This window comes from Camellia sinensis, chromosome 10 (genome assembly GCF_055761805.1).
Source record: "Camellia sinensis isolate YWXY chromosome 10, ASM5576180v1, whole genome shotgun sequence".
In the NCBI taxonomy this organism is placed as follows: Eukaryota; Viridiplantae; Streptophyta; class Magnoliopsida; order Ericales; family Theaceae; genus Camellia; species Camellia sinensis.
Window position 1 is genome coordinate 120,823,644 of NC_138970.1, and position 27,710 is coordinate 120,851,353.

General features: G+C 35.8%; 1 protein-coding gene and 1 long non-coding RNA gene across 2 annotated transcripts in view; one reads left to right on the top strand and one right to left on the bottom strand.

The window, feature by feature from the left end:
• The first annotated feature begins 15,561 nt into the window (after positions 1-15,561).
• On the top strand, positions 15,562-17,392 carry LOC145801283 (uncharacterized). The gene is made up of 2 exons (XR_014342527.1): positions 15,562-15,721; positions 17,087-17,392. It is a non-coding gene; the product is annotated as an uncharacterized LOC145801283 (long non-coding RNA).
• A 2,707-nt stretch (positions 17,393-20,099) lies between these two features.
• Positions 20,100-27,710, bottom strand: part of FAP2 (Chalcone-flavanone isomerase family protein) — a 28,893-nt gene continuing 21,282 nt past the window's right edge. Inside the window, exons 6-11 of the mRNA XM_028196433.2 lie at positions 27,250-27,318; positions 21,053-21,089; positions 20,890-20,964; positions 20,739-20,790; positions 20,570-20,614; positions 20,100-20,431 (exon numbers count right to left, since the gene is read on the bottom strand). Coding sequence (XP_028052234.2) covers positions 20,334-20,431; positions 20,570-20,614; positions 20,739-20,790; positions 20,890-20,964; positions 21,053-21,089; positions 27,250-27,318 — 376 coding nt within the window. The 3' untranslated portion in view covers positions 20,100-20,333. The remainder of the gene's footprint in view (positions 20,432-20,569; positions 20,615-20,738; positions 20,791-20,889; positions 20,965-21,052; positions 21,090-27,249; positions 27,319-27,710) is intronic.

A 27,710-nucleotide genomic window follows, 5' to 3' on the forward strand; every position in this document is an offset into this window, starting at 1 on the left:
GAGAGGCTCTCTCCTTATATAGAAGAAAAGCAATGCAAAACTTCTTCAAGAAGCTTGGCAAGAGCTTCATCCCTCCATACACGTGTATGGAGGGCAGATAAAAGGATTCCAGCTGGCTCAAAAGATCTGGAGTGAAACCTGCTGAGACAAGGGTGCTGCCGGCCATCAGAGATAGCCGGCAGTGGCTCATTGATGGTCGGCAGGCTCAATCAATGGTCGGCAGCAACAAAGTGGGGGCCGGCAGGGCCAAAAGGTGGCCGGCAGTGCACCAAGAAACACATTCTGAAAGGACCAAGTCATGGTCCAAGAATGGGGCAGAAAAGATACAGGGTTTGGAAGGCTCGAACCTGTGACATTCCACCGCAAAAGTCGAATACCCGATGAGCAATCGAACTTGTGTCCGGATGTACCTGCAAGCACAACCGAGTCTTGAGGACGGTCAAAAATGGGGTGTCTACAAGGGATCAGTTGCCCATGTGTTATTATTGCGAGCAGTTAGGGTATATGAAGAGATCTTTCCCTCAATTAGTCGGGATGGTTGGAGCTTCAAGGTCCCGATAGGTAGGAGATTATCAAGTAGGCCAGAGTTAGAGGCCGGCTCATCAGCCAGCTTAGTCTGGACAAGTATCGAGATCGGTGCATGGGGCCAACTTATGTTTAGTGGGGTGATCAGATAGAGTAGGGACCATAGGGGCGAGTTTATGCCATTACTCCGTCCGAGCAGTCATCTGGACCATAGATACCAGTGCATCTCCCTCATTCATAGCATCTACATTTGCATCCATTTTGGGGTCAGAAAGTGAGCAACTAGAGTTTCTACTTATGGTAGAGTCACCTATTAGGGGTAAGGCTATTTTGAATCGGGGATGTCGTGGGTGTGTGATTGAAGTCGCTGATTGCCATCTTCCTTTTAGCTTCGTGTTATTAGATATGTCAGGTTTTGATGTCATCCTTGGTATGGATTGGTTATCCTTCTACTGTGCCATTATAGACTGTTATCGTAGGAGAGTTATTGTGTGCATATTAGGTGGCGATTGCTTCTCTTTTCGGGGGGATAGAACTGATAGATTGTTACCGCCATTGTATGACCCACGTGGTCGAGGCAAACTTAGTTTCCTTCTCGTAGCTTTCATAGATGATGGGAGTAACATAGTTTGGGGTGCATTTCCTAGAGTGGTTTACGATTACATAGATGTCTTTATAAAAGATCTCATTGAATTGTCACCTCACCGTGAGGTCGAGTTTTCCATAGGCTTGGTGCCTGGTACGACACTCATCTTCATGTCACCCAATAGATTTGCGCCAGCAGAATTGCTCGTCTTAAAGGAGTAGTTACAAGAGTTATTAGACAAGGACTTTATATGCCCTAGTACTTCGCCATGGAGAGTACCGGCTCTCTTTGCCAAAAAGAATGATGATTCCTTGCGGTTGTGTATTGACTACCACAAATTGAATAGGGTCACCGTTAAGAACAAATAACCATTACCTAGAATAGATGACATTTCCGATCAACTCAAGGGTTCTTGCTATTTCTCTAAGATAGACCTAAGGTCGGGTTATCATCAGTTGCGTGTGAAAGAGGAGGATATACTGAAGACGGCCTTTCGTACATGATATGGCCACTATGATTTCCTTGTGATGTCGTTTGGTTTGACCAATACCCCTGCCACTTTCATGGACTTGATGAACCAGTTCTTCCGAGAGTATCTCGACAAATTTGTAATGGTTTTTGTAGATGATATCCTTATTTATTCACCTTCCGATGAGGAGTATAAGGGATATCTCCATATTGTCTTGCAGTTTCTTAAGGAACACCGACTGTATGCTAAGGAAGAAAAATGTGAGTTTTGGCTTTCCAAGGTAAAGTTTTTGGGTCATATTGTTTCCAGGGACGAGGTCACTGTTGACGCTTCGAAAATTAAGGTCGTGCAAATTGGAAACGACCTAAGAACACCTTTGAGATTTGTAACATTTTGGGTCTTGCTGGGTATTATCGACAGTTTGTGAAAGACTTTTCCATCGTAGCATCGCCATTAACTAAGTTAACCCGAAAGGGGGTAAAGTTTGTTTGGAGTGAGTCCTATGAGAAATCCTTCTTGGAGTTTAAAACTAGATTAACTGCGGTGCCAATTCTAATCATTCCAGAGAGAGGGTTGGACTACACCATGTATTGTGATGCTTCCAAGGAAGGTTTGGGGTGTGTCTTAATGCAAGAGGGTAAAGTTGTGGCATATGGTTCGCGTTAGTTAAAGACTCATGAAAGAAACTATCCAACTCACGACTTAGAGTTAGCCGTGGTCATCTTTGCTCTAAAACTTTGGATGCACTATCTATACAAGGAGAAATTAACGTGTTTTCGGATCATAAAAGCCTTAAGTACCTATTTTCTCAAAAAGATTTGAACCTACATCAAAGGAGGTGGATGGAGTTCATGGAATATCATGACTTTGATTTGAATTATTATCTAGGAAAGGCCAATGTGGTGGTCGATGCTTTGAATAGAAAATCTGTGAGCACCGTTGCTAGTCTTGCCATGAAAGAATGGGAGATGTTGGGTGACCTGGGCCAGTTTGACTTACACCTTAGCGAGTCTCCGGAACATGCTACCTTGTTTACTATCCTTGCACAACCAACGCTCATAACACGGGTCATAAAAGCACAACAGAGTGATCTAGAGGCGGAGGTAATCTGAGGGAAAATATCTCAAGAAAAGTAAGAGAAGGGTTTGGGGGTACATTCTGATGCTAGTGTTCAATATCTAGATCGTTTCTTTGTGCCAGAAACTTGTAGAGACGAAGTCCTTCGGGAATTTCACCATTTACGCCTTGCGGTGCATCCGGAAGGCACAAAATGTATCTTGATCTTAGCCGTCAGTTTTGGTGGAGAGGTATAAAGCGAAATGTGGCATTGTTTGTGTCTAAGTGTCTAACCTACCAACAAGTCAAAGCAAAACACCAAAAGCTAGCCAGGTTATTGCAACCTTTACCTATGGCTGACCGGAAATGGAAGCACATTACTGTGGACTTTGTTTCAGGCCTTTCTAGAGCTTAGATGGGTAACGATGTGGTTTGGGTAGTTGTGGATCAACTAACTAAGTCGGCCCATTTTCTTGCTATATGTATGGGGGATTCGGTGGATTTCTTGACTAATCTTTATGTTCGAGAGATTGTCCAGCTTCACGGGGTTCTGGTGAGCATTGTCTCATATAGAGACCCTCATTTTACCGCACGGTTGTAGCAGAGTTTGCAAAATACTATGGGTACTCAATTGACCTTTAGCACCGCCTATCATCCTCAAACTGACGGGAAGTCTGAGCGCGCCATCCAAATTCTAGAAGACATGTTGAGAGCTTGCGTGTTAGACTTCAAGGGTTCTTGGGAGAGGCATTTGCCTTTAGCAAAGTTTGCCTACAATAATAGTTATCAAGCTAGCACTAGGATGGCACATTTTAAAGCTTTGTATGGGCATCCATGTAGATCACAGGTGTATTGGACTGAGGTGGGGGATTCACCCATGCTTGGACCCCGAGTTAGTTCGTGAGACCACTGAAAAAATGATTCTTATTCAGGAGAGGTTGATCATGGCTCAAAGCCGACAAAAGAGTTATGCCGACCGAAAATGAAGACATTTATCCTTTGAAGTAGGTGATAATGGGTTTTTGAAGATATCACCTAATAAGGGTTTGATGAGATTTGGGCGAAGTGGGAAATTATCCCCTAGGTTCATTGGTCCATTTGACATTATAGAATGAGTGGGAGAGGTAGCCTATCATCTCGTCTTACCACCATAACTATCTAGGGTACACGATGTGTTTCACGTTTCAATGCTTCGTAAGTATGAACCCGATCCTTCTCATGTTTTAGATTGGACAAACTTGGAGGTAGATGAAAATGCTTCTTATGAGAAGAGGCCCATAAAAATCCAAGATTTCCTAGAGCAAGTTCTGTCACGCCCCAAGCCCCGTGACAACGCCGCACACTCATCTAAGTTAGCATGTAAGGCTAAGAGTCCAATAAAATAAACCAACAATATAAAATACTCAAATTAAATCTTTAATTATCATAATGCCAAAATCCATAAATAATAAACGATCCTCATCATATGAAATTGTCCACCAAGTCCACTAATATAATCCATTAACAAAATAGCAATCCAAGTAGTTTAAATCATAGTCCTACTCTCGGCAGTCCCACAAGTAAAAACCTGCGTAGCTCTACTCCTCAGAATCTGAAAAAAATAAAATAAGGGTAAACTAGACAACGCAGCAAATAACCAACCATCACTGATAGTTGGATCAAGTATACCAAAAAAAAAAAAGAGTCGATAACCAATAAATATATTTTTGCTACAATTCAATAAATGAACAATTATTTTGTTAGATGGTTTCATAGCTGAAAATAAATAGTGTAGCAATACATTTTAATTGAAAAGACAATGAGATAATTCGAAGAAATTTCATTGTTCAAATTGATGGTTCAATATTAAGATGGTTCAATGATTCAATTCATAAAGCTCAAGTCTTGGTGACTACGGTCACTTGGCCCGTGACAAGGCCCAAAACCACACATAGGCCAATGGTAAAGCCCTAAAAGAAATTAGTTTATACGCCAATAAATAACCCCCATTGGCTAGGGTCTAATCATAGTCAGACTAGAGTGATGTTCAGAATTCAAATAATGCACACCTTTTAAATAAAATATTTGATATTTTCAAAATAAACATTTGGTATAATTTCTAGAATAGTTTCACAAAATATTTAAATAATTTTCATAATAATATCCGATGTTTTATACTTGACCCGTACTTTATTTTAAGAGAACAGGAAGGTTATAAATAAATATTTATAATTTCAAACGATTCAATAGGAATAAAAATGAACCAACCGTGATAAAGGATTACTTACCTCAAACAGCTAAAATAATATTTCCCAAGCTAATCTCAAATTATCAAGATCTACCTCAATCTCACAAACCTAATAAAATATTACGCCACATAAACAATTATTATTTGTACCCATCATTCTTTTCTTTGTAACAACAATAGAATAAATTAATCTTATAGTCTAACTGAAACTCCCACAGTCATCACGGCTTCGGAAATTCTCAACTTATATTATTCTATTGTTGTTTATATACATCTATAAATTTGTAACTGTTTGTAGTCAATCTTGTATCCCACAAATACACCACCATTAAACTTAACCCATCACATATCAATCCCAAAATACAAACCACCCAAACGGAATGCAAAATACACTCTAAAGTCCGGCAAAATCAACACCCCTAACATAGACTACATCAATATATTTATTTAATCATATATGCCCATACAAATCATCTACTGATATATTAAAACTAAATTCATAGATAGGAATACAATAAAATAAATCTCACCTCTAAGAGATGAATAGATCAAAATCACCACTCTATGAATCTTCCCTCTTCGTCTTCTTCTTTTTCTTCTTTTTCTTTTTCAAACCCTGCGGCAGCCTTTGAAACCTTCCCAAGCCCTCTATTTTCCTCGTAGTCTTGAAGCAAAACATGTTGGCTTATTAACCTAGTTTCCCAAAATTATGAAATTACCCATCTAAGTTATAGAAATTATAATGCCATCTCATAACTAATTCCTTGATATTACTAAATGACCCATACAAATTAGTTTATTTACTAATCTATTAAAAAAATAATTCTACACATAACTTGGGTTTTACAAGTTCTGAGGGGCAAAACCATCCTTCTAGTTAAGGTGTTATGGCATCATCACGGGGTAGAAGAAGCTACTTGGGAATGAGAAGCCGAGGTCTATGAGAAATACCCAGATTTGTTTAATGATGTGTAATCTTATTAATTTGTTGTTTGACTTGACTATGTATATTTTGATTCGTGAAGTGAAGTAATGAAAAAGTGATACCTTCCTAGAAACTTAGACTTTCATAGCATAAATTGAATTGTGACTTGTTTTCATTCTCAATTAACGATATTGTGACTGTCGGGATTGTTGTTATTACGATATTCGTTCTCCTTTAGGTTGCTGGAGTCGTTAATGGTAAGAATCACGAAATATCAGGGACGAAATTCTTTAAGTGGGGTAGATTGTAACAATTTGTTCTGGGAGATAGCTCGAGTGGTCAATTGGTTGCTCAAGCAAAGAATCTAGGCTTCCAGTATCTTGCTTGTTTGTAGACGGTACCGCTTGAGCGGTAGTGTGGTCGCTCAAGCATAGAAATTAGACTCCTACTATTTTTACTATAGCTCTGCAAAAACTTCTGAGACCTTGCGTTTACTGCTCGAAGAGTGGAAAGTTCGCTCGAGCGGTCTCTTTGATTTCGTGTACTTCGCTTGAGCGGTGGAAAGTTCGCTTAAGTGGTCTCTTTGATTTCGTGTACTTTGCTCAAGTGGTGGAAAGTTTGCTCGATCGGCCTATTTAGGATAGCACATTTTAAAGTAGACATCTTTTCTCTCACTTTTTCCAAACCTTTCTCTCTGTATTCGTCATTTTCAAACGCTAACCTAAAAGCACTTGACTTTTTCATAATTTTACCCAAGATCCACCTTAAATCTTCAAAAAGCTAAATCCTAAAGTTCTACTGATCATTTTTCATTTTCTCAAAAGATTAGAGTTGGGTCTTCACATTTTTCCTTCAATCTCAAGGTAGAGGTACTTTTAACTTGTTATATCTTTGATTTGAGACACATATGTGGTATTTTCAATATATGTATATATATATATATAGGTTTCAAGATGTATGAAAAAATTTGTGTGTTATCAAATGGGTTTGATGAAAAGGGGTTGTATCTCATGATTTTCTCGGAAGTTTTATGTATATATATGATGATTGTGTTATGGATGATGGGAATTGGCCTTGATATGCTTAAAGAAGGGAAAACCCCCCATTTTTCTCAAAACCCTAATTTTTAAATTTGTTCAATAAAGGAGTTTTGGTTCAATTGGTCTCCTAACCTTGAAATTAGATGTATTGACTTGGTTTTTATGTTGGAATATGAAATGTTGGGAACCTCTTATCACAAAACCTTGAGATGAATATGGATTATAACTTGGGTAATTACCTTAATTGGGAATGTTTAAATTATGGAATTGTTGTGAATTGAAACTGCCTTAAGAAATTGAGATTTGTAAACTCATGCATCATGTGCATTCATTAATTATACTTTGTGGCTTGAAAATTGTTAATGATTGGAAAATGTTGGAAGGGAATAGCGTATGAGTTCGGGCGGTGAGTCGGATTTTGGTCTGAGTTGTGGCATGTATTTTTGGTACTCGAGCGGGGAGTCAAGGTGCTCAATTGCCCTGTCTTGTGCTTATCACTGGATGAATATGGGAAAGGTTTTAGGGTGTCCACGACCTGCCATTTTTAGATTCGATGAACGTGGAAAATTTTATTTTGGGTGTCCACGAGCCTACCATTTCTGGAGTCGGCAAATGTGGAGGAGTAAGGCCTTGGGTGCCCAACGCCCCACCGTTTTTGAAATCAGCAAATGCGTGATTATTCTCTCTCTCTCTCTCTCTCTCTCTATATATATATATATATATATTTGTACTTGTGGTATACAGCTCTTGTATCGGGACATCCTAGCTTATTTATTCCCCATGTTTTGGATGAGAATTTGTTATTGACATTATTCAGTTTGGCATCATGGTTTTTACAAAAGGAACGGACACAGGTTTTTCTCATCTCTTGCATAGCATGATCATATGTATTTTGATTAATTATATAATTTGTTAGCTATATTTCTTATTAGGTGATTGCTCACCCCAAAACTGACAACCTTTTAGGAGATGATGTAAATGTACCGCCAAAGTCAGTTGGCAAGGGATAACTTTTGGTTGGGAGCACGGAGGCTCTTTAATTGTTGATTGTAGAAGCCATGGGCTATTTTGTGTTGGAGATATGACTCCATTTTTTATTTTATTTTTTTTGGGTCTAATCAAGGAATATCTTTGAAAAGATGTGAGCCCTTAAGGCATTTTGTTTTGTATTATCTCTTATTCTTTGAACTACTTACTCATTCGATAATGTATTAATACAATGATGTAATCACATGAATAGTTCAAGGGGGAAGAGATAACTTGTGAGAGCATGTATCATATTATTAAATGCTTAATTTATCGTCATTAGTTATAATGTTCTTATATCAGCATTGTGAATTAATAATGAAATATCGGGGCATTACAAGAAAAACTGGGCATATTACTCAAACTTGCAAGTTTCGAAAACATGCACTTGTCTTGTAGGCCAATGTTACCAATAAGCCATTTGTGACGATGATTATAGACATTTGCATAGTTAATTATGTAGAATGGTAGTGGGAAAACTCTGGTGCTAATAGGCATGTCTGCTATGATTAAGCTAATTGATGAAGAGAAAACTATTATGCTTGGTATTTCTAGTCAAATACACATCATCTATGAAGAAGAACATGATGTCAAGTTATTTGTTGAAAAAGATTGGCTTTAAGCAAATTGTGGAATCTAATCAATATATGATTACCAAGAAGGGTATTTTGTGGGTAGGGCTATGCTTGTGATGGAATTTTTAATTGAATGTTGAGATTAATTGTGATGGAATGTTCAAATTGAATGTTGAGATTAATAAATCATCTACCGATTTAGTTTATATGTTCTCGTTCTATTATTTTTTGGCATGCTCACTTTTGTCATACTAATAGTAAATGTATATGAATCATTTAGGATTAATTCCCAAATTGACAAAACATTTTGAGAAATATGAAGTTTGCAAGAAAGAAAAAAATACAAAGTGGCCTCACAAAAGTGTTGAAAGAAATAGCAATTTGTAGAATTATTTTATATTGATTTGTGTGAGTTTGAAGAAATTTTAACCCGTAGTGGTAATCGATATTTTATCACTTTTATCGATGATTTTTCAAAATAATATTTACATACATTTGTTAAAAAATAAAAGTGTTGATTTTTGTGAAATTCAAAAGAATTCCTTCTTGAAGTTGAAATTCTATTCGATAAAAAGATTAAGAGAATTAAAAGTGATAAAGGTCAGGAGTATGAATCTCAACTTTTTTATTCAATCGTTGGGACTTATTCATGAGGCTACTCCAACATACTCACCTGCATCGAATAACAAGGCTGAAAGGAAAAATAGAACGTTAATTGATTTGATGAATGCCATGATTATTGATTCAAGTGCTCCTTAAAATCATTGAGATGAGGCTATTTTGATAGCTTGTCATGTGATAAATAGAGTGCCACACAAAAATATTATAGTCATACCTTATGAGTTGTAGAAAGCATAAACCAAATATAAGATATTTGAGGGTTTGGAGTTGTTTAACTTTTGTAAGGCTTGCAGATCCTCCAAACAACCAAATTTGGGTGAAAGAGCAACGCATAATACAACCTATAGATTTTTAAATAAGGAAAGAAATATTATGTTAAACTCAGGTGATGATATTTTTCATGAAAATAAACCTCATTTTTAATATAAAAATAGTAGAAGTAAAATATTTTCTAAAAATATTTTATTCACGCCTAGCACTTCTACTCCATCTCAAATTTTTCAAGATCAAGAAAATTCTCAAATTGCATTGACTATTATTTTTATAACGTGAAGGAAATTGCTCTTACTGTGCAAGAAGTTTTATCATCACTTGATGTTATTTTTCAGAGAAAGACTGTAAATGATGAGATTGATTCACTACTTTCAAATAAAACATGAAAGTTAGTGGATATACCTTTGAGTTGTAAAACAATTGGGTGTAAATTGGTCCTCTGTAATAAACTCAAATCAAATGGAATCATAGAAAAATAAAAAGCGAGACTTGTTGCTAAAGGTTCTAAGCAACAAATTGATTTTGATTTCTTTGATACGTTTTCTTTGGTTGCTAGAGTTACATCCATTAGACTACTAATAGTAGTGGTTGTGATTCATGATTTAAAAATTTATCAAATGAATGTGAATTTTTTTTTTTTAATTTTTAAATGGAGACCTAGATGAGGAGATTTATATAGATCATCAACACAAGGGCTTTGTGGAGCCTGACGAAAAAAGCAAATTGTGTGAGTGTGGGCACCACGTCTTTTGGGCTGTTTTTGATGTCGAATTTCACCCTCTAGAATGTGAATTATCGAGATCTAAATTGGTAATAAATCATTCTTCCCACAAGTCATTAAATTCCATTTTATATTTATCAATGGACATATAGTAACCCACAGTAGCCAAAAATAGACTAACTAACAAAAGGTAGGAGCCATAACCTAATTTTTAATGGGAAAAGTAGGAAATCCTAACTTCATGTTAATTTAGGCTACTGATTCGTTACTACCAAAAATCTTAATTTAGAAGTTTAGGTATAAGACTGGAAAGTCATTAATTAAGCACCCCATTTGCCTAAGCTGAAGGATTGACCTTTCTAATTCCTTTAGAAATTTATTTCCATATTAGGTTCATGTTCCATTTTTTATTCACCTATGCCTTTAAACTAACCTAGCAAGTGATGCACAAAAGTGGACTATATCACCTCTATTAGAATTTTTCTTTCTAAAAACCACTTTAGGAAAGTTTCCAAAAAATAAAAACTTATTGTGGATGTCGTGCCTTTTTGAAAGTTTTCAAGGGCGCATTTCCACACATTGTACCAAACTCTATCATCTCACATTAAATGTGAATCTTATGATCTATAATGATAACAAATTGTTTATCCTACAAGTTATCAAAATAGATCGATTTACGACAAGGAGTCACCACTTTTTTGGGGAACTAAGAAATCGTTTGACTCTGAAAATAAAATATAGGCATTAATCTGTCATAACAAAATATCCTCGGCTCAAAAACTTAGATACGAAAGGAGAAAGTCATTAATTGATGCACCCTCTCTCACCCAATCAAGTGATTGGCCTCTAATAATGGTTTATTTCATGAAATTATTGCTTTAATAGATTTCACAAACTCAATTATTAATCCTAAATCCCTTACTAAACCTAACAATTATGTGATTGAATAAACTTAGTATTGCATAAATTGGATTCATGAATAAAACCATGTAAGCCAATGATTTTGGATAAAACAATGATTTTCTTAACAAAATGGTGGCTTTAAACATCACATGGTTCTAAACATAACCCAACTCAAGTAATATCATGAAAATATCCAAAACACACAATTGAACAATCAAACCACATATAACTTGAATTATTGTAAACAATGCATCAAGTAAACAAGCAACATGCTATGAAGAACAAAGGACTTATCTGAAATCTGCCACAACATGACAATAATATTAATGCACTAAATAATAAACATCATGCCCTAAATATGCTACTACTAACACAAGCAACATGAACATAGCCCAGTTTAATGGATACTAACATGATGATTTAACGAAAATAACAACTAACAAATAAAAAGAAAGACATGTTGAGATTATATGATGATTAAACCCGACTATATGCATGGTAATATCAAGATTAAACTAACCTAAACATGCTACTAGTATACACAACCTAAAAAATGCAAAAGCAAAGCGAAAAGTTGACAAAAGTGCGCATCTACATGTCATGCATGCTTTCTAACACTAACCATTATCTAATATAGAAAACACGATTAAATATTATTGAAATCAAAGGAAAACAGTGAACTTACTTCCTAGTTTAAAACATACTGAAGAACTCAACCGAAAAGGCGAGAAACTGGCTTGATTGCTTCCCCCAAGCTTCGACCAAGGATTGATCAAGCTTCTTCAACCTTAGAGCTACCTTAGAACACTAATATGTTGCCTCCAGGGTTTAGGAATTTCGGATTTAGGGCTAGTATAACAACCCTCATTCTGGTCTTAGTCGTGCTTATATGAATTTATATGATTTTGCCTTGTTAAGATTGCATTTGCAGACTTTGATTTGTGATGCCTAAGTAAAGCTTCTTGCCTTGTTTTGTGATAATGTGTTTTGCCTAAGTATTATATGCATGCTTTGTTCCTTGCTTTGTGCGTTGAGCCTAGGCTGCCTACCGTTGTTACCCCATGCCTAGGCCACACCTTTTGAACCTCTTACACCTAGGCCGTTGAGCATCAACACCTAGGATCATCTTGGAACCATCTTGGTTGACCTCCACCTTCACCCTGGCATACTGGCCGAGATGTTCATTATCTAGGCCGAGGTGTGTATCACCTAGGCCGAGATGTGTATCATCTAGGCCGAGATGTTCATCATATAGGCATCCAACATCTTTGATCCTTGCACCTAGCGATCTTGTTCCTGGACTAGTATAACCTAGACTGAGGTGTCGCACATCTAAGCCAAGTGTTATCCTTCCTAGCCGAGATCAGGGAAACCTTACTTACCCGAAGCCCATGTTTTGATCCAGGATCTTTGCCTTGTCAGAGTGCCCATGCCACCTTACTTGTTATACACACTTTGTCATACTCTTGTCTTGTCACTCTAGCACCTTTTTGAGGAGATTTGATCAGATGATGCCACATGTCCCAGTAGTGGTTTAAGCCAGCTAGCAGTGAGGAACCTATATCATTTTACCATATCTTTGCCTTGTAAAGAGAGAAGCTCTAGGAGGAAGAAGAAGGAGTTCTTAGAGTAAGAATTAGATTTCCAAGCTTGATCTTCATACCTTGAACCGTTGGATTTGTGTTTTGAGGTTAGAGTCTTGATCTATTCTTGTTGTTCTTTATGTTAGTCTGATCACATTGCATGATCTAACATGATTCATGAGCCATATATTGATTTAAAGTTTCGTTTTAGAAAGAGAAAGTAATATTCTTGTGTTCTTGAAGAAAACCATGTTTTGATCCAAAAGTTCATGCCAAGTTCCATGTTTTTGTGTTTGTTCTCATGAAATCTTCATATATGGGTACCCAAGTCCATATTTTTGAACTCATCTCATGAAATCTCAGATTTTGAATAGAAGCTATGATTTTTGGCATTCATGTTCTTCATGTTCTTTAAAGGGGAAACCCAGATTTCTAGACTTCACTTCCCTAAGTGTGGTCACTGAGACCCACACTTGTCCAGTCCTCACACCTAGGCCAAGCATTGCATCTCACATTCGCCTACCTTGCATGATCACTTGCACCTAGCCTATCTTGCCTGCACACCTAGGCCGACCATGGTACACCCTTGCCAGCACTTTGTGACATCTCGGCAGGCAGCCGCACACCTAGGCCAAAGAGACCACACCTTGGCCATGACCTCCTGAATTCACCCAGCTAGACCATTTCAGCCTAGCTCATCTCTGTGCATCCATTCCAAGACCTGGTTTGTACCCAGCATGCTTTTCTTAGAAAAAAAACATTGGTTTGACTCATAGCACATGTTTTGCTTTATCTTGACTTGGTTTTAGAAAGAAATGTCGGGATCTATTTTACCCATTTGAAAGCTTGTTTTAAGAGTGCACTGCATACCCATCTTTGAGCATTTCTTCTTGCTTTCTTAAAGTGCATTCAGTGGACTTTGCCATGTATTTGTAGGTCTTGGATCCTTGCCTTAATTCCCTACATCCAAAGAGCTATTGTGAGTGGTATTTTTAATAAAGCTATGTTATTATGTTTTGATAAAAGCTTTGCTTTGCTTTGTTTTGGAAAAGTATTTGATCAAGTATGAATGATTATCCATTAGCTTTTGTATCAAGTATTATCTTTTTTTTGATGACATTCTTGGAAGGTCCTTTCGTGCTAAGGGACGTTAATACATGTAGCACCCACGTTTGAGATATCTCCTTTGCCACCAACGGCCGTGTATGGGTGGGTTTGTCTAATCGATTCTGAGTCGACCACCGACGGTCATGAACGGGTGTGCTTTTGATTCCGGATCGGTTATTCCTTTGTTTTGTCAGGAATGTCATCCTTTGTATTATGTAGATGTTAGTAAACATCCCAAGAAGCTTTGAAAGACTTTGATTGATGAACTCATCCCATGATTTGTTACAAGCTATGATATGTATTGTTTTGATAAAGATCTCAGATACCATTCATTCAAACCTTTATTACTTATATCATTCACTAAGTTTTTAGCTCACCCCTCTCACTTATATAGATGTAGGTGATGAGCAAAAAGGCGGTGATGCCTAAGATGCTATTTGCAAGTTGTTTTTGGATTCATGTTTTGCTAGCATCTTGAAGATTATGCTTCTTAGTTTGTAATTCATTTCCTTTGTATGCTTTGGCTTGAGAAGTCTTTTGATCAAGATGTATAATTCACTTTACCTTATGTTTGTACTCAAGTTGTGAAACCATGTTAAGATGTATGCCATTTCATTTGATATATGCATACTCTGTTTGTGTGAATCTTTGTAAGTTGGCCTTCAGTAATCTCAGATTACTGGCGATCACGGTACCATTCTACTAGGGGCGGAATGGGGTCATGATAGCTAGGGTTTGAACACTTCACACTTCTAATTCAACTAAACAACTCAAAACCACTAAAACTCTTTGTCCCTCAAAAGGGGATCAGGTGAGCTGGGGATGCTCAATTTATGACATTCTCTTCTCATGCCTAAACTCCTTAATCGAGTTCTCTAGTTGTGCCGAGTGAATGATCTATATTGGTCAATGTAAGGGTTTTCTAATTTCTCTAAAAAGATTAGGAGGCAACTCTAAATCTAGTTATATTGTCTCTATTTGGCATTTCGCTAGATTAGCGAAGTTTTTATGTTATTGCTAAATCTAGACCCTAACTCATTTCACATTGCACACTTTTGTGAACAAGACGAGAGGGCGAGTTGTCGGGCCAAATTCCCTCTAGGGAAGACATCCCACAACCACATCTCATCTCTCTCTCATTGTACTCTACGATCTGATAGGATTGATCTTGAAAGAGAAGTCTTTCTTTCTAGTTATGAAATTGCTAGATTGAATAGCAAGTTAATGATGCCATAAATCAAATGGGCGGGTGAGGCAAAAGTCTTTCACTGCCACTCACTAGAGAGAAGGGATCATCTCATCTCCAATGTAGTTGTGAGGTCTTAACCCCATATTAGTCGCCAAAGTGAAGGCCAGGTAATTTAATAAGCTAAAACTTGTAACAAAAGCATCGAATACTAGGGAATACGCTTCAACGCCGATCAACCTTCAAATTTATTATTTAATTTAATGCTTAAAAGGCTAATATAATTCTATTTTAAGATAGAAAATCACATTCTTAGAATTAAATACTAAAAATATATTGTAAAACTAATCAGATCAGGATGAAATAACACTAAATTGAGGTAAGGCAGGTGAGGAGGTGTAATGACCCGACCCTCTTACATGCTTTACGTCTTTAATTATATGTGTGATTATAAGCTTGATGTGAAATTCCATGTGAAATTGTGTTTAATTATGTAAATTATTCGATTATGAAATTATGTCCGTCAGTTATGAGAAAATCTATTGAAATTAAGACCTTTGGACTGGGAATTGAAAGCCTTAGAAGCGCAATAACCCGAAATTTACTTAAAGTTATGATTAGCATGATTTTTAGGGCATAATATGAATTTTTGTAAAAATTTAATTCGCAGCGAACTAAATTGACTTAATTTGGGTTTAAGCCTTAATTAATCTATTTAGAACCATGACTCAAGGTTGATAGATATAAGAAGGCACTTATATGAGCCTAGAAGACTTAGTTTCATCAAACACTAAAAATATCTCCTGGAGAAAGAGAGAGAAGATGAGAAAAGAGGAGAGAACTCAACCTGAGTGGAAGATTGAAGGAACTTGAGGAATAGTTCAAGGATTGGCTCAAGGTAAGTGTAAATCAACTCTAATACCTTAAATCTTTCCTCAATTGATGAGAATCAAGCTTCAAAAAGAAGTTATGCACTTATGTAAGTTAAGGTTTTGACATTAAGGTCTTGTTTGAGAAAACATCTATGGAAATCATAAAGAGTCATTGTTCTTGCTGTTTTAAGAGTTGAACCTTGTATTTTGAGGTTAGTTTGATCTAGCTTGAGAGGAACTACCTTTTAATCTTTAATTTTTCATGTTTTGGCTCCTATATGCATAAATAATTGTATCTATTTTGATTCATCGTGCAAAGATGAAGAAATGAGTGAAATGTGGTAATTTGATTTATAAATGTGCAATTAAGATGAGTTATGATTTACTTGGGCTTGAGATTCATGTTTATTGTGATTATATATTATATGTTTGAAATGTAATTGTTTGGATTAGGGCCTTGAAATGCCTTTGAAAAGCTAAAATTGTTGAATTTTCGGACTACTCAAACAGAGCCCAAATCGCACGTGCAAAGCTCATGGCCGCACGTGCGGAAAACAGGGGAGCCAGATTGAGCATTCTGAAATAAAAACACGTGTGGCACCTCTTACCGCACGTACGGTGGGGGACTTCCGCACGTGCGGCCAGTGAGGGAAAGCTCTATCAGCTTCTTTTTCTTCTGTTTAACCCTCTAGAATTATTAACGTGTACATTTGATCCTGCCGAAATGCTTAAACATGAGTGGAAATTTAACGAATCGGACGAATGATTAAAGAGAAAAGACTAAAGAAAAGTGACTTACTTACAAGTTGTGTGTTATGTGTAGGTCACGTACAGGAAAGGATTGTTGTTCATCCACATCATAGTAAGTAATAGTAGTGTAACGATATGTTTCATTTATGTATTGTGATTACGACTCTTCTATTGTTACTTGTGAATGGTGCATGTTATATCAATTGTGTTTTGGTTGAAATAATGTGAATGATTGAACCATGATATATGAAATGAACCCCAAGCCATTCCGCTTTGATTGTGAAGAATGGGCTTGAGGCCGTTATGATATGGACTACTTATGATTCAGGGCTCAAAGGCCGAGGGAGGTGGAGACATGTCGATATTCCATCTATCCTATAATGTTCCAAACAACTGTTGTTTTGTTGGGCCCAATGCCGTTTTGTTATTATATTGGGCCCAAGGCCGTTCTGTATTACGTTAGGCCTAAGGTCATTCTGTCTTATGTGGGCCCGAGGCCGTTCAGAAATGAGAATATGAATAAGACCGACTTATGACTTATGACTATGCTTTACATGATTTATGCATATACACATAAACCTCCTTACATTGCTATTATTCATTGAGCCTTGCTCACTCTATTTTTATGTATATTTATGTAGGTGATCAACTCGGAGGCCAACCCTAGTTTGGCTCCAGGAGCCTTTCGTTGACCATGTTGTGTCAAGCCTGTCAAAGAGGAGCCTTTTGCCTTTTGTGGAGTTCCCCTTTTATAGTACACATTGTTGGGTCATTGGTGATTTTGTCAAACATTCTTTTAATATGTATAACTTTTGAATCCTCAACATTTTGGCTATATCCCCATGAGTTGGGCTTGTATGTCTATGTGGACTCTATATGTAATATGGACATGGGATGAAAAATGTTTTGAGATCCTGGCATTTAGACACTACTCAATTGGCGTTTCATTTTGTTACTGTAATTGTTTTCGTTTAGGCCCCGATTTGGTATAAAATATGTGTTGATCATTTGGTTTTGAGGCCTAAGTTCAAGCCAGTCATGTCCAAACTTTTAGGGGCAAGTTTGGATTATGACAGGAGGGGTCTCTAGGTGTTAAAATATGATTGTGTCATATCATCAAATTAATGTTTTGTAGTTCAGATTCAATCATATTTGCACTTTAACTCAAAGACTAAACATTCTCGTTTTATCTCAATGTAAATAAATAGAATGCTTACTTGGTTAATGCCCATTGCATTCGATCTCTTCTGTTTCTATTTCTCAATCTAATTAGTAAAAATTACCTACCCAATCCTTCTCATTCTCTGTAAACCATATCGAACCTTATTCTTCTCTCTTTTATCTCTTTGCAATTTTTTATCGGTATCTTCTTCCTTGTAGTAGATGGGTGGTTCACGGATTGTGAAGTAGGATTAGGGGTCTTAACTCTCCTAATCAACTGCAGTTCTAAAACTTGAATTTCAAACATGGATCAACCACTGTCCAAAAGAGGGGAGATATGGAACCACCCATTGAGTTTAAAGAAAACATTCATGAACGATGTTTGCTTTGACAGTACAACTTGAGCAAAGCACAAAAATCTGACATTGAATTTTTATTTTTATTTTTATTTTTATTTTTGATGGGAGTGAACAGATTTTATATACACAATCATAAACTAAAAACCAAGATCAATTTTCCTTTTTACAAACTACATCAAACCAGATTATGGAAGCCTTCATTTCCCAAAAGAGAGAATATCAATATTTCTATCATTCACATTGTTGGTCTCAAGTGTGTAACGCCGCTGGTGATGTAAATCAGAGACATTCAGGGATGGGTTCATGGAGGCAGAGAGAATGCTTTCTCCCTCCGTTAAGAAAAATTGGCAATGTCGAGCTAGCTCTGTTTCCCGGGAATGTAAACATATTGTTTAGGTGCTTAGTTGGGATAATACGTGCATGAATGTCGCAATCTAGATCATTAAAAAATAAATTTGTGCCGGGTCACAATCCCGTTGCCGCTATTTTAGCATCCAATGTATATTTAAACTGCAGAGAAGCTGTCACTCTCCATCTTATTTGGTTTCCGCTTATCTTCTTTTGAATAAATGCAGCAGCCCATCGGCCAAAAGCACCAATAATTGGAGGTTTTTCCCAATATAAGCCTTTTTTACATTGTATTTTCAAAACTAGGCCGACTTCTGATGGAATTCCAAAACTAAGCTAAAGCGCCATTACTATTCGCGCTTTTACTGTTAGGAGCGCAAAAGTAGATGAACAGGAAAATCGCTATTACAAATAGCGACTTTGATTAAGAAGTCGCTGTTACAAATAGCGCTTCTAGGGTTAATTTTTTTCCCAAGGAAAACGCTGTTAAGAACAGCGCCATTTTTCCCAGAAAACGCTATTACGAATAGCGATTTTAACATGAATAAACGCTATTACAAATAGTGATTTTAACAGAAATTTTTTTTTTTTCGCCCAACGTTTTTAACATAAACTTTGTTGGAATAAAACACTATTTTCAAGATAAAACAAAAGAAAAAAACATAAAACATATTTTAAAAAATATATTTACACTGTATATTTTAGTACTTGGCTTTACTAAAGCCATTATCATGTTAAAATATGTTTTTTTTTTCTTTTGTTTTTGTTTTTGTTTTTGTTTAGAATGTATAATTCATAAATTTTACATAATATGAAAAAAAAACTCTTTTCATATATTAATTTTACATATTATTTTTCATATATATAATTTCAAAATCATATTCATGTAGATATTATTAAGCCAATCATGTTTATTTGTCATGTTACATTTTTCATTTTTTCTTTTGTCTTTGTTTTGATTTAAAAAATGTAATTCAAAATTTTTTTTCATCTTCACTAAAGTTGTTTTCATGTAAATTTTTTTTTTGCTTATTGTTTTGTGTTTGTTTTGGGTTAGAAGATGATACTGTAAATGAAAGCGTTTTCATTTAAGTGAACTCGCTATTAGCAATAGCTTTTTTCTGGCAAAAAAATTTAGTGTAAAATCGCTATTAGCAATAGCATTTTTCTGGCAAACAATTTTGTGTAAAAAGCGCTGTTCTTAACAGCGTTTTCCTTGGGAAAAAAATTAACCCCAAAAGCGCTATTTGTAACAGCGACTTCTTAATCAAATTCGCTATTTGTAATAGCGATTTTCCTGTTCATCTACTTTTGCGCTCCTAACAGTAAAAGCGCGAATAGTAATGGCGCTTTAGCTTAGTTTTGGAATTCCGTCAGAAGTTAGCCTAATTTTGAAAATACAATGTAAAAAAAGCTTATATTGGGAAAAGCCTCCCAATAATTGCTTTAGAATCAGCGAAGTTTTCCATTCCGTTGAATATTATATTCGCAACATTGTAAGGATCCAAAAAATAATAAATAAATAATGAAGGGAACAACAACCAAAACAGAACAAGTGATGCCAGCACAGGTAATGAAAATGAATCTCGTAACGACAGAGTGTTTCTGTTTGTTGTTTAAATCATCCATTCTTTCCCATATCGCGACAACTTGTGTAGATGCATATGCATGAGATAAGTTACATATATCAAGTGCCCGAACACAAAACAAACCTAAAAAAGGGCCATTACATAAGTTATTAACAACACATCAAGCATGAAATCTGCAAAACTCAAATACATACTCATGAACAAATGATTATAATGAGATATATGGCTAATTTAAGGTTTGGAAATACTACAGATGGCACATTTGTGCTCCTCTATTACTTTGAAATCAGTTACAAGAGCAACACACACCAGAGCATAAAAATGCACTGACATTTGACAGCGCAGCAACTATGCAATGGGGTATGCAACATAAGCAACCAATTGTCCGTGAAAAAAATCTGGACAATGGAGACATGAAATGAACCAACTTCTTAGCATCTCCTCATGATACTAGCAACATTTCTACCAATCTCTTCTTTAGTTTGCTCAGAAACAGGAACATCTCCAATGTACATATCAAAGAAAGCCCCTGGAAATTAATATATATCTTTTTGAGAATCATTGACTATATGCTATTTCTTACATATATACTGAAGACATAAACATATATATATATATATGTCAGAAATGAAAGATGAAAAGATGAATTTGAAGAGAATTCACTTACTGCCCAAATCCTTGCTATAGACTGTTCCAATCTGATTACCTCCAACTGCACAAATACAAATTCCACCTTTAAGTTGGGTAAATGAGCATGACCCAAAAAAAAAAAAAACAGACCACATTAACATATCTTTACACTGATAAAAAAAACTTTTCCCTACAAGTATACTCACTTTCAGTAATTAGTTGTCCATCAGCTGTTCTCCGAAAATCTATTATTGTTCCCTGAAGAATTTCAATTTTTAAGTCGGGCGTTAAAAATTCATGGCACCCAAAATTAGAAAAAGCAAACAATAGATTGAGAAAGGAAAAATGACTCATTACCACATGTAAAGGGATATCTTGTGCGAAAAAAGAACCAAACGTTCTTAGGCAATGGTAGTCTGTGTCTGGGTTTGCCTTTAGAATAAGAGAAAATTGTTAGGAGCCTGCAACACTCACTATCAACAGGGTCATAGGAAGAAGCAGCACAAGCCAGATGATTTACCTTCACTAATCGGGCTCGAAGGGATTTCTCAAAAGCACTGCAACAATAAAACAAATGGCTCAGAAAAATTCAGATTTCATCATCACCATTTACCATGCACACATTTCTTGCTTAGGAAAGTAACTGTTCACAAGCAGAGCCATGCAATAAATAACCTGGGTCAGGAGAAGTCCAAAGACATACATGCCTACAAACTTATGAAGCTAGTGTATCTTATTGGGCTTCAATGTAACTAGATTGAGTTGAATTGATACTTTAGAGAACTCAGATACACTAGATTTTGATCTCATTTTGAAGACACTCACTGAACTGTAGTAGGTCTCAGTTTAAATTTGGATTCTTGCACCGATAAGAAACTTCTTAAAACTTCTTAATAAAGTAAGATCAGCATCATAAGAAGCATGCCAAAAATAATATTCTTTCTTTTTCCCCTCTTATCAGCAACAGAAGAAATATTATTAAGAAAGAAAAGTACAAGAAAATTGGAGGACAGGGAGTCCTCCAAAGAGGAAAATAAATAGTACACAGTTTCTCAACACATATCACACGCTGCTCTCGTATCTCTAGAAATCAAAAATGTGTAATTCCCGCTACAAGGAGGGAATACCGAGACCCAAAAAATGACATATAACAAACCTTATCAGATGAAGATTCAACATCTTCTACCTAATCATAAAAAACCCTAACATTTAACTCATTAGACCCTTGATTTTAATTTTTGTTTTATTACAATTTTAACCCTTTGTAAAATTACCTACACGAACTAAAAACATTAAAAAAAATGTTAAATAGAATTTCTTTTTACACCCATCCCATTTCTTCCCATTTGCAACCACCATCACCCTTCTTCTCTACCAACCATTGCCAACCAACCACCACCCCTTTTCCTCCACCAACCACCGCCACCCTTTCCCCATTCTCTCTCTCTCTCTCAACCCAGGGCCAAAATACGTGTAGCAAAAAAAAATCTTTTAGCAAAAGGAAAATTTTAACATATTTTAAGAAAAAAACTAGGGCAAATTACAACCAAAAAAAAAAAACAAAAATCCCAAGGTTTAGCGTATTTTTCAAATTAAATCCCAAGGTTTCAATTTCATCAATTTAAACTCTTAATTTTTTATTTTGAAACAATTTTAGCCATACGTCTCTTTCAGTTAAATATAACTAACGAAGTTGGGGTATTTCTGTCAATCAATTCCCTATTGACGGTATATATCTTATATATACATATATATACACATCATATATACAATAACATCGGAAGGGATGACTAAAGAAGGAAAGACGGGGAGGGGGGCGGCAGGGCGGTGGGGTAGGCGACTGTCGATTCGACAACCCGCTACCTTCACCCGTCATACATCGCCACCTCCTTCCTAGATGCACTTTCTTCCTCATCATCCTCTAGATCCCTCTTTCAGGTACACAATTCACTCTTACTCCACTCAAAAACATATTAGCTCTTCACTTTTGCCAATTCTAAAAATCTGTAACACATACACACAACTAATCTTCATTACCTAACTTTTAATTTTCATTTTGAAGGTATTAGCTCAATTTCTTGTCTTCAAGTTTATGGGTTTGATTTACAGTTTATCAGTTCAATTTGAAGCTATGTGCTTGTGTTGGTGAGTTTAAATTGTAAAATCATGAGATTTCGTTTTCTCTCAACCTAGAACTTGGATTTAATATAATTTGAGTGTTTAGGTATTTTTAACTATCATTGCAAAATTATGAGATTTAGATCTAGTATTCTCTCAATATGGAACTTGGATTCGTTTGGCATGTGCCTGTTTTAGCCTAAAAGTCAAAAAGTTACTAAAAAATCAAAAAATCTATAACTTATGCCAAAAAGTCAAAGATTCTATTTTCTCTCTACTTTTTACACATCTTTTCGTAAAAAATCAAAAAGTCATTCCAAAATATTAGGTTTTTTTACTTCATATTTTAGCCAAAAAGTTACTAAAATAGCCTGCTCCCAAACGAGGCCCGCAATTGTATATCCATCACCGATTCACATTTTCCAGCAATGGCAAACTATGCTGAATCCATATCCGATGACGGCACAAGGACGGGTTGCTCTGTTATTAGAATCATACGATTCAATTCGATTCAATGGATAATCAATATTAATAGGTTGCATGAATCGCAAATAACTGTGAATCATAGGTGAATCATGAATTGATTCAATTCACTAAAACCGATATTTGGCTTTCTTTTTTGGTTTTTTATTGTTGCAAAGGGTACACAACCTTTTTAAGGTCTTTAGGATTACCATATGCCATCTTTTGACTTTCTCCCTCCCAATTTACTCTCAAATATTCAATTTTATCCAAGTGCTTGCATTTTTTACCAATCTTTTTTAACACGGGAGGCCCAACAAAGACTCCGCTTAAGATTGTCCTCCATATGTAACACCAAGTATTAAAAGGGAGAAGCTAAATAGGACACCCTAAAATTATTGCCAGCCTTTGTAATCTATCCAGCTAAAAATTAATGCCCACAATGTTGTTTTGTTTATATTAACCTTTAAAACCCAAAACAATCTCCAAAGTTCTCAAAACCAGAAGCGCAGTTACCCTAGATGTAAATTGTAAACTGTAAATGGGACACTAAGACACATTCCCTCCATATAACAAAGTCATCAAGAAGAAAAACCTCCTTAACCATATTGACCATCCTCCCCAAAACATCGACCACCAAAGTAAAGAGATACAGGAACAGAGGGTCGCCTTGCCCAAGACCTCTAGAAACATTAAAACTTTTTTCTGCCTTCCCATTTACAAGGATAGACATATTACAAGACAAGCATCCTTGGATCCATCTCCTCCATCTCCCACCACATTCCTTTATTTGGAGCTCATAATTCAAGAAACCCCAATCATGTGATCATACGTGTACTCAAAATCAACTTCAAAGATTAAACCCTCCTTTTGTCTTGCTCAACTGCCTCATTTGCAATCAAACATCTAAAATCTGACGGCCTTCTACAAATGCACCCTGGGCTAAAGAGACAATATCCAGCAAAACTATTCTTAATCTTTTTGACAAAACTTTCCCCATTTTTTATATAATGATTGTGATTGTTTGGCCTAAAGTCACTAACCTTAATAAAATTCTCCTTTTTAGCTATCAAACAAATGAAAGAAGAATTGGTACAAGCATTCAGAATCCCATACTCTTGAAGAACTCCACAAAAACTCTAAACCAAATCATCTTTAACAATATTCTAGCAATTTTAGGAAACGACCATAGTGCACCCCTCAAGGCCTGGTGATTTAAACATCTCAAAATCAAAAGCCACCTCTCTAATCTCCATCTCATCAAAAGATCTCTCCAACCACCTAAATTTTAAAACATCAATCGGAGCCCAATTTGAATCCTCAATACCATGTCTAACTACCCCTCCATCTTAATACAGAGTCGAATAAAATTTGAAAATATCGTTGACAATTTTATTTTCCCTATCCACAAACCCAAGAACCACCTCTAATCTTTTAATGAATTTTTATTTTTATTTTTATTTTTTTATTTTCTCATTTGCGGCCTTATGAAACAATTTATAATTGCTATCTCCCTCCTTATTCCAATTTATTTTAGCCTTCTGACCTCGAAAGATTTGTTCTCTAAACACAACTTCCTCCAACTTCATCTTTAACTCAACTCTTGTTATTCTCAAATTCTCATCAAGGCCTCCCTAGACTAGAGATACCGGCCAAATCAATCCTTCTAATGCCATTTTTAACACCATTCAGATCCCCAAAAACCTCTCTATCTCTAATTTTTCCTTGATCATCTTCAATTTTTTCATAAATTTAAAACCTTCCTATCCATAACAAACAACAACAACTACCCCACCATTCTTCAAACCATTTCTTAAATGATTGGTTTTCCAACCTTGTAAACCTAGATTAGATAAAAGAGGAAGAAAACCTTTCAGCAAATTTTTCAGGAAGAAAACTAGCACTAAAATCATCACACAAACACCCCCCCCCCCCCCCCCCCACACACACACACACACCAATTGGGAAAGCATAAACCAAACAGACCAACAAGCTCATCCCACTACCCAATCCTCTCCTTTAAGGCAAGTAGGACCATAAACACCAAACAACCACCACTCACATTTTCAAGGTTCCTAAATCTAACAGACAAAGAAAAGTCCCCCAAACAATCTCACAATCAAAAACTAGTCTTTCATTTCAAACAACCAAAATGCTCCCAAAGCTGCCACACACAACCCCCCAAATACTCCTAATCAAACTCCTATCAACATTTTCCAATTTTTTTCTCAAAACATGACAATGTCGGGCTCAATTTTTTAATAAATCTTTAATAACCGCTCATATTCCTAGACCATTTATTAGTTTCATCAGGAATCCCATGCATAAGCACACTTCTCACTTCTTTTGTGTGATCATTGGGCACACCCCTCTGAAACATTATTCACATGGCATTCCATATTAGTAGTGATAGGCAGCTGTGAGTCACAAAATAAGCAATTATCATAACGTAAATAAGGCACTGACACATCCCCATTGGAAACAAATCTCAGCAATTGCAAGTGAAAAAAAGGAGACAATCATAGAAGAAAGCAAACCTTGACCAGAATACCCTCCCTTAAGATGATTCAGAATACATACATCATGCCTCAGGAAAAAATAAATAAATAAAAAAAAAGGAATTATTACTATGAGGCTCAGGGAAAATAAATTTGGAAGAGGCAGTCACTGTTCTTCTTCAAAGAAAGACTTCAAGTTGATTTCTGAATCATCAATAGCTTCATCCTCAATCTCAACATCAGATTCAGATTCAGATTCCAAATAAGATCCATCAGAAGAACCGTAACCCATAAAGCATTCAAAATCTGCCTAGTTTCAATCACACCTTCCTCCGCAAATGCTAAATTTCATTCCCATCTTACCATGCTTTTAAGAAAGCACATTAAAACATGAAGATGCTAAGGAAGGGGAAGAAGAAAATACGAGTTGTAGACCAAAAAGTTCTCCTCCATCTAAGATACATTTCTATCTATGGACTAGATACTAACCAACAAAACAAAGACTCCGGAAGTGTATAATGATCATTCATTTCTCCAACAGGAAAAACAAAGGAAAAAATCCCTAGCTTGAGAATAAGTTGGAAACTGATCTAAATGGAAATAATTGGAGGTGGTAAAACCTCCCATCAAAAACATATACACACATTGCCTGGAGATGTTATCAGAGAATCCATTGTTATTCCTTATGCTTCAATGCCAAATTGCACTTTTAATGGCACAGTAATTTCTTATGCATATAAATCAATTAATAAATAAATAAACCAAGCATAATGAAGTTGGCCAACCAAACCAAACAAATTGTTTCTAAACACTTGAAAAACAAATCTAACATAACATTGCCTATGCAAACATGAACTATTGTGCTAGATCACTTTAGGAAAGTAACTTTGAACTGCAAATAACATGCCCTCTTTTTTCATTAACACTAGGGTTCATACTGCAGATACTGACACATTTAGCAGCAAAATGCAAAGCACTGGTACCTCCAATTTCTAGGGTTCTGTAATATAGGAAAGAAAATATGCAAGTGATTCCGCAGGCATTAGCACTAAAATATTGGGTATGTCAACACTACAAAATAAAATGAAGAATTGATGTATGGCCAATTTTGTCAATAAATAAATAGGAATTTTTGGTCGTCCACATAAAAGAAGAATTTCATCTTTTGTGCAATTAACCTTTTTTTTTTTAAAAAAAAAAAAAAAGAAGGTTATGTTCGACTAATCAAATAGCTTCTTCTTCTTTTTTTTACTTTGAAAGTGTAACTAAATAGCAAATATGTGCCGGTTCAGGAGTCTATCAATTGTTTTGAGATGAGAGAAATTTTGCAGTCCCCCTCTGAAGTTTGAAAAGGCTAATGTTGAGCTGAGAAATGACACTCCCCTTTCTAGCTCCCTTTCCCTTGGAAAAAAATCTGTAAAAGATCTTTTTTCCACAGTATTGTATTGCATATCTTCACATACCAATGTAGTTAATATGATTATTACACAACCCAAAAATAAAGGTAGATAAATATTGTCATCTCAAAAAAACATAAAATTAAAGTAACTGAATCAATGGCATATTCATCTTTATTTTGGACAATAAAATGTCATTAGAAGGTTTAATTTTCAAATTAATAACTGAAAAAAGAACTTACTCTCTCACAGTTTTGACTTTCACCCCGTTACAATTAACCACAAGCCTGATAGTCATATTGATATCCTCCCTGCAGCAGCCACATCAAAGACTTAGAAGGGAAAAGATTTCATGGAAGTGTTGAAGAATTCAACAGATGTATAATATTTAACTTGCTATTTTTCAAAGTTTGACTCCATCTACAAACATTTATCACATGCTAACAAATATCAATATGTATGATATGAGACTTAATCTCAGAACGAAAAATATAACCACTATGTATTAGCTCTTGATTGCATCTTATGTAAGAACATACAATGTATTTATATACCATACACACATCACAAGAATGAAACAAGCATTGCTTGGCGCAATAAAAGCTCGGGTTGCCAGGTGTGAGAAAGCGAGTGCAACCCTGATAGCAGCCATTCCGTGCAAATAAAGGTGAAGGTTGGGTATGTATTCAGTCTTGTTCCTCCA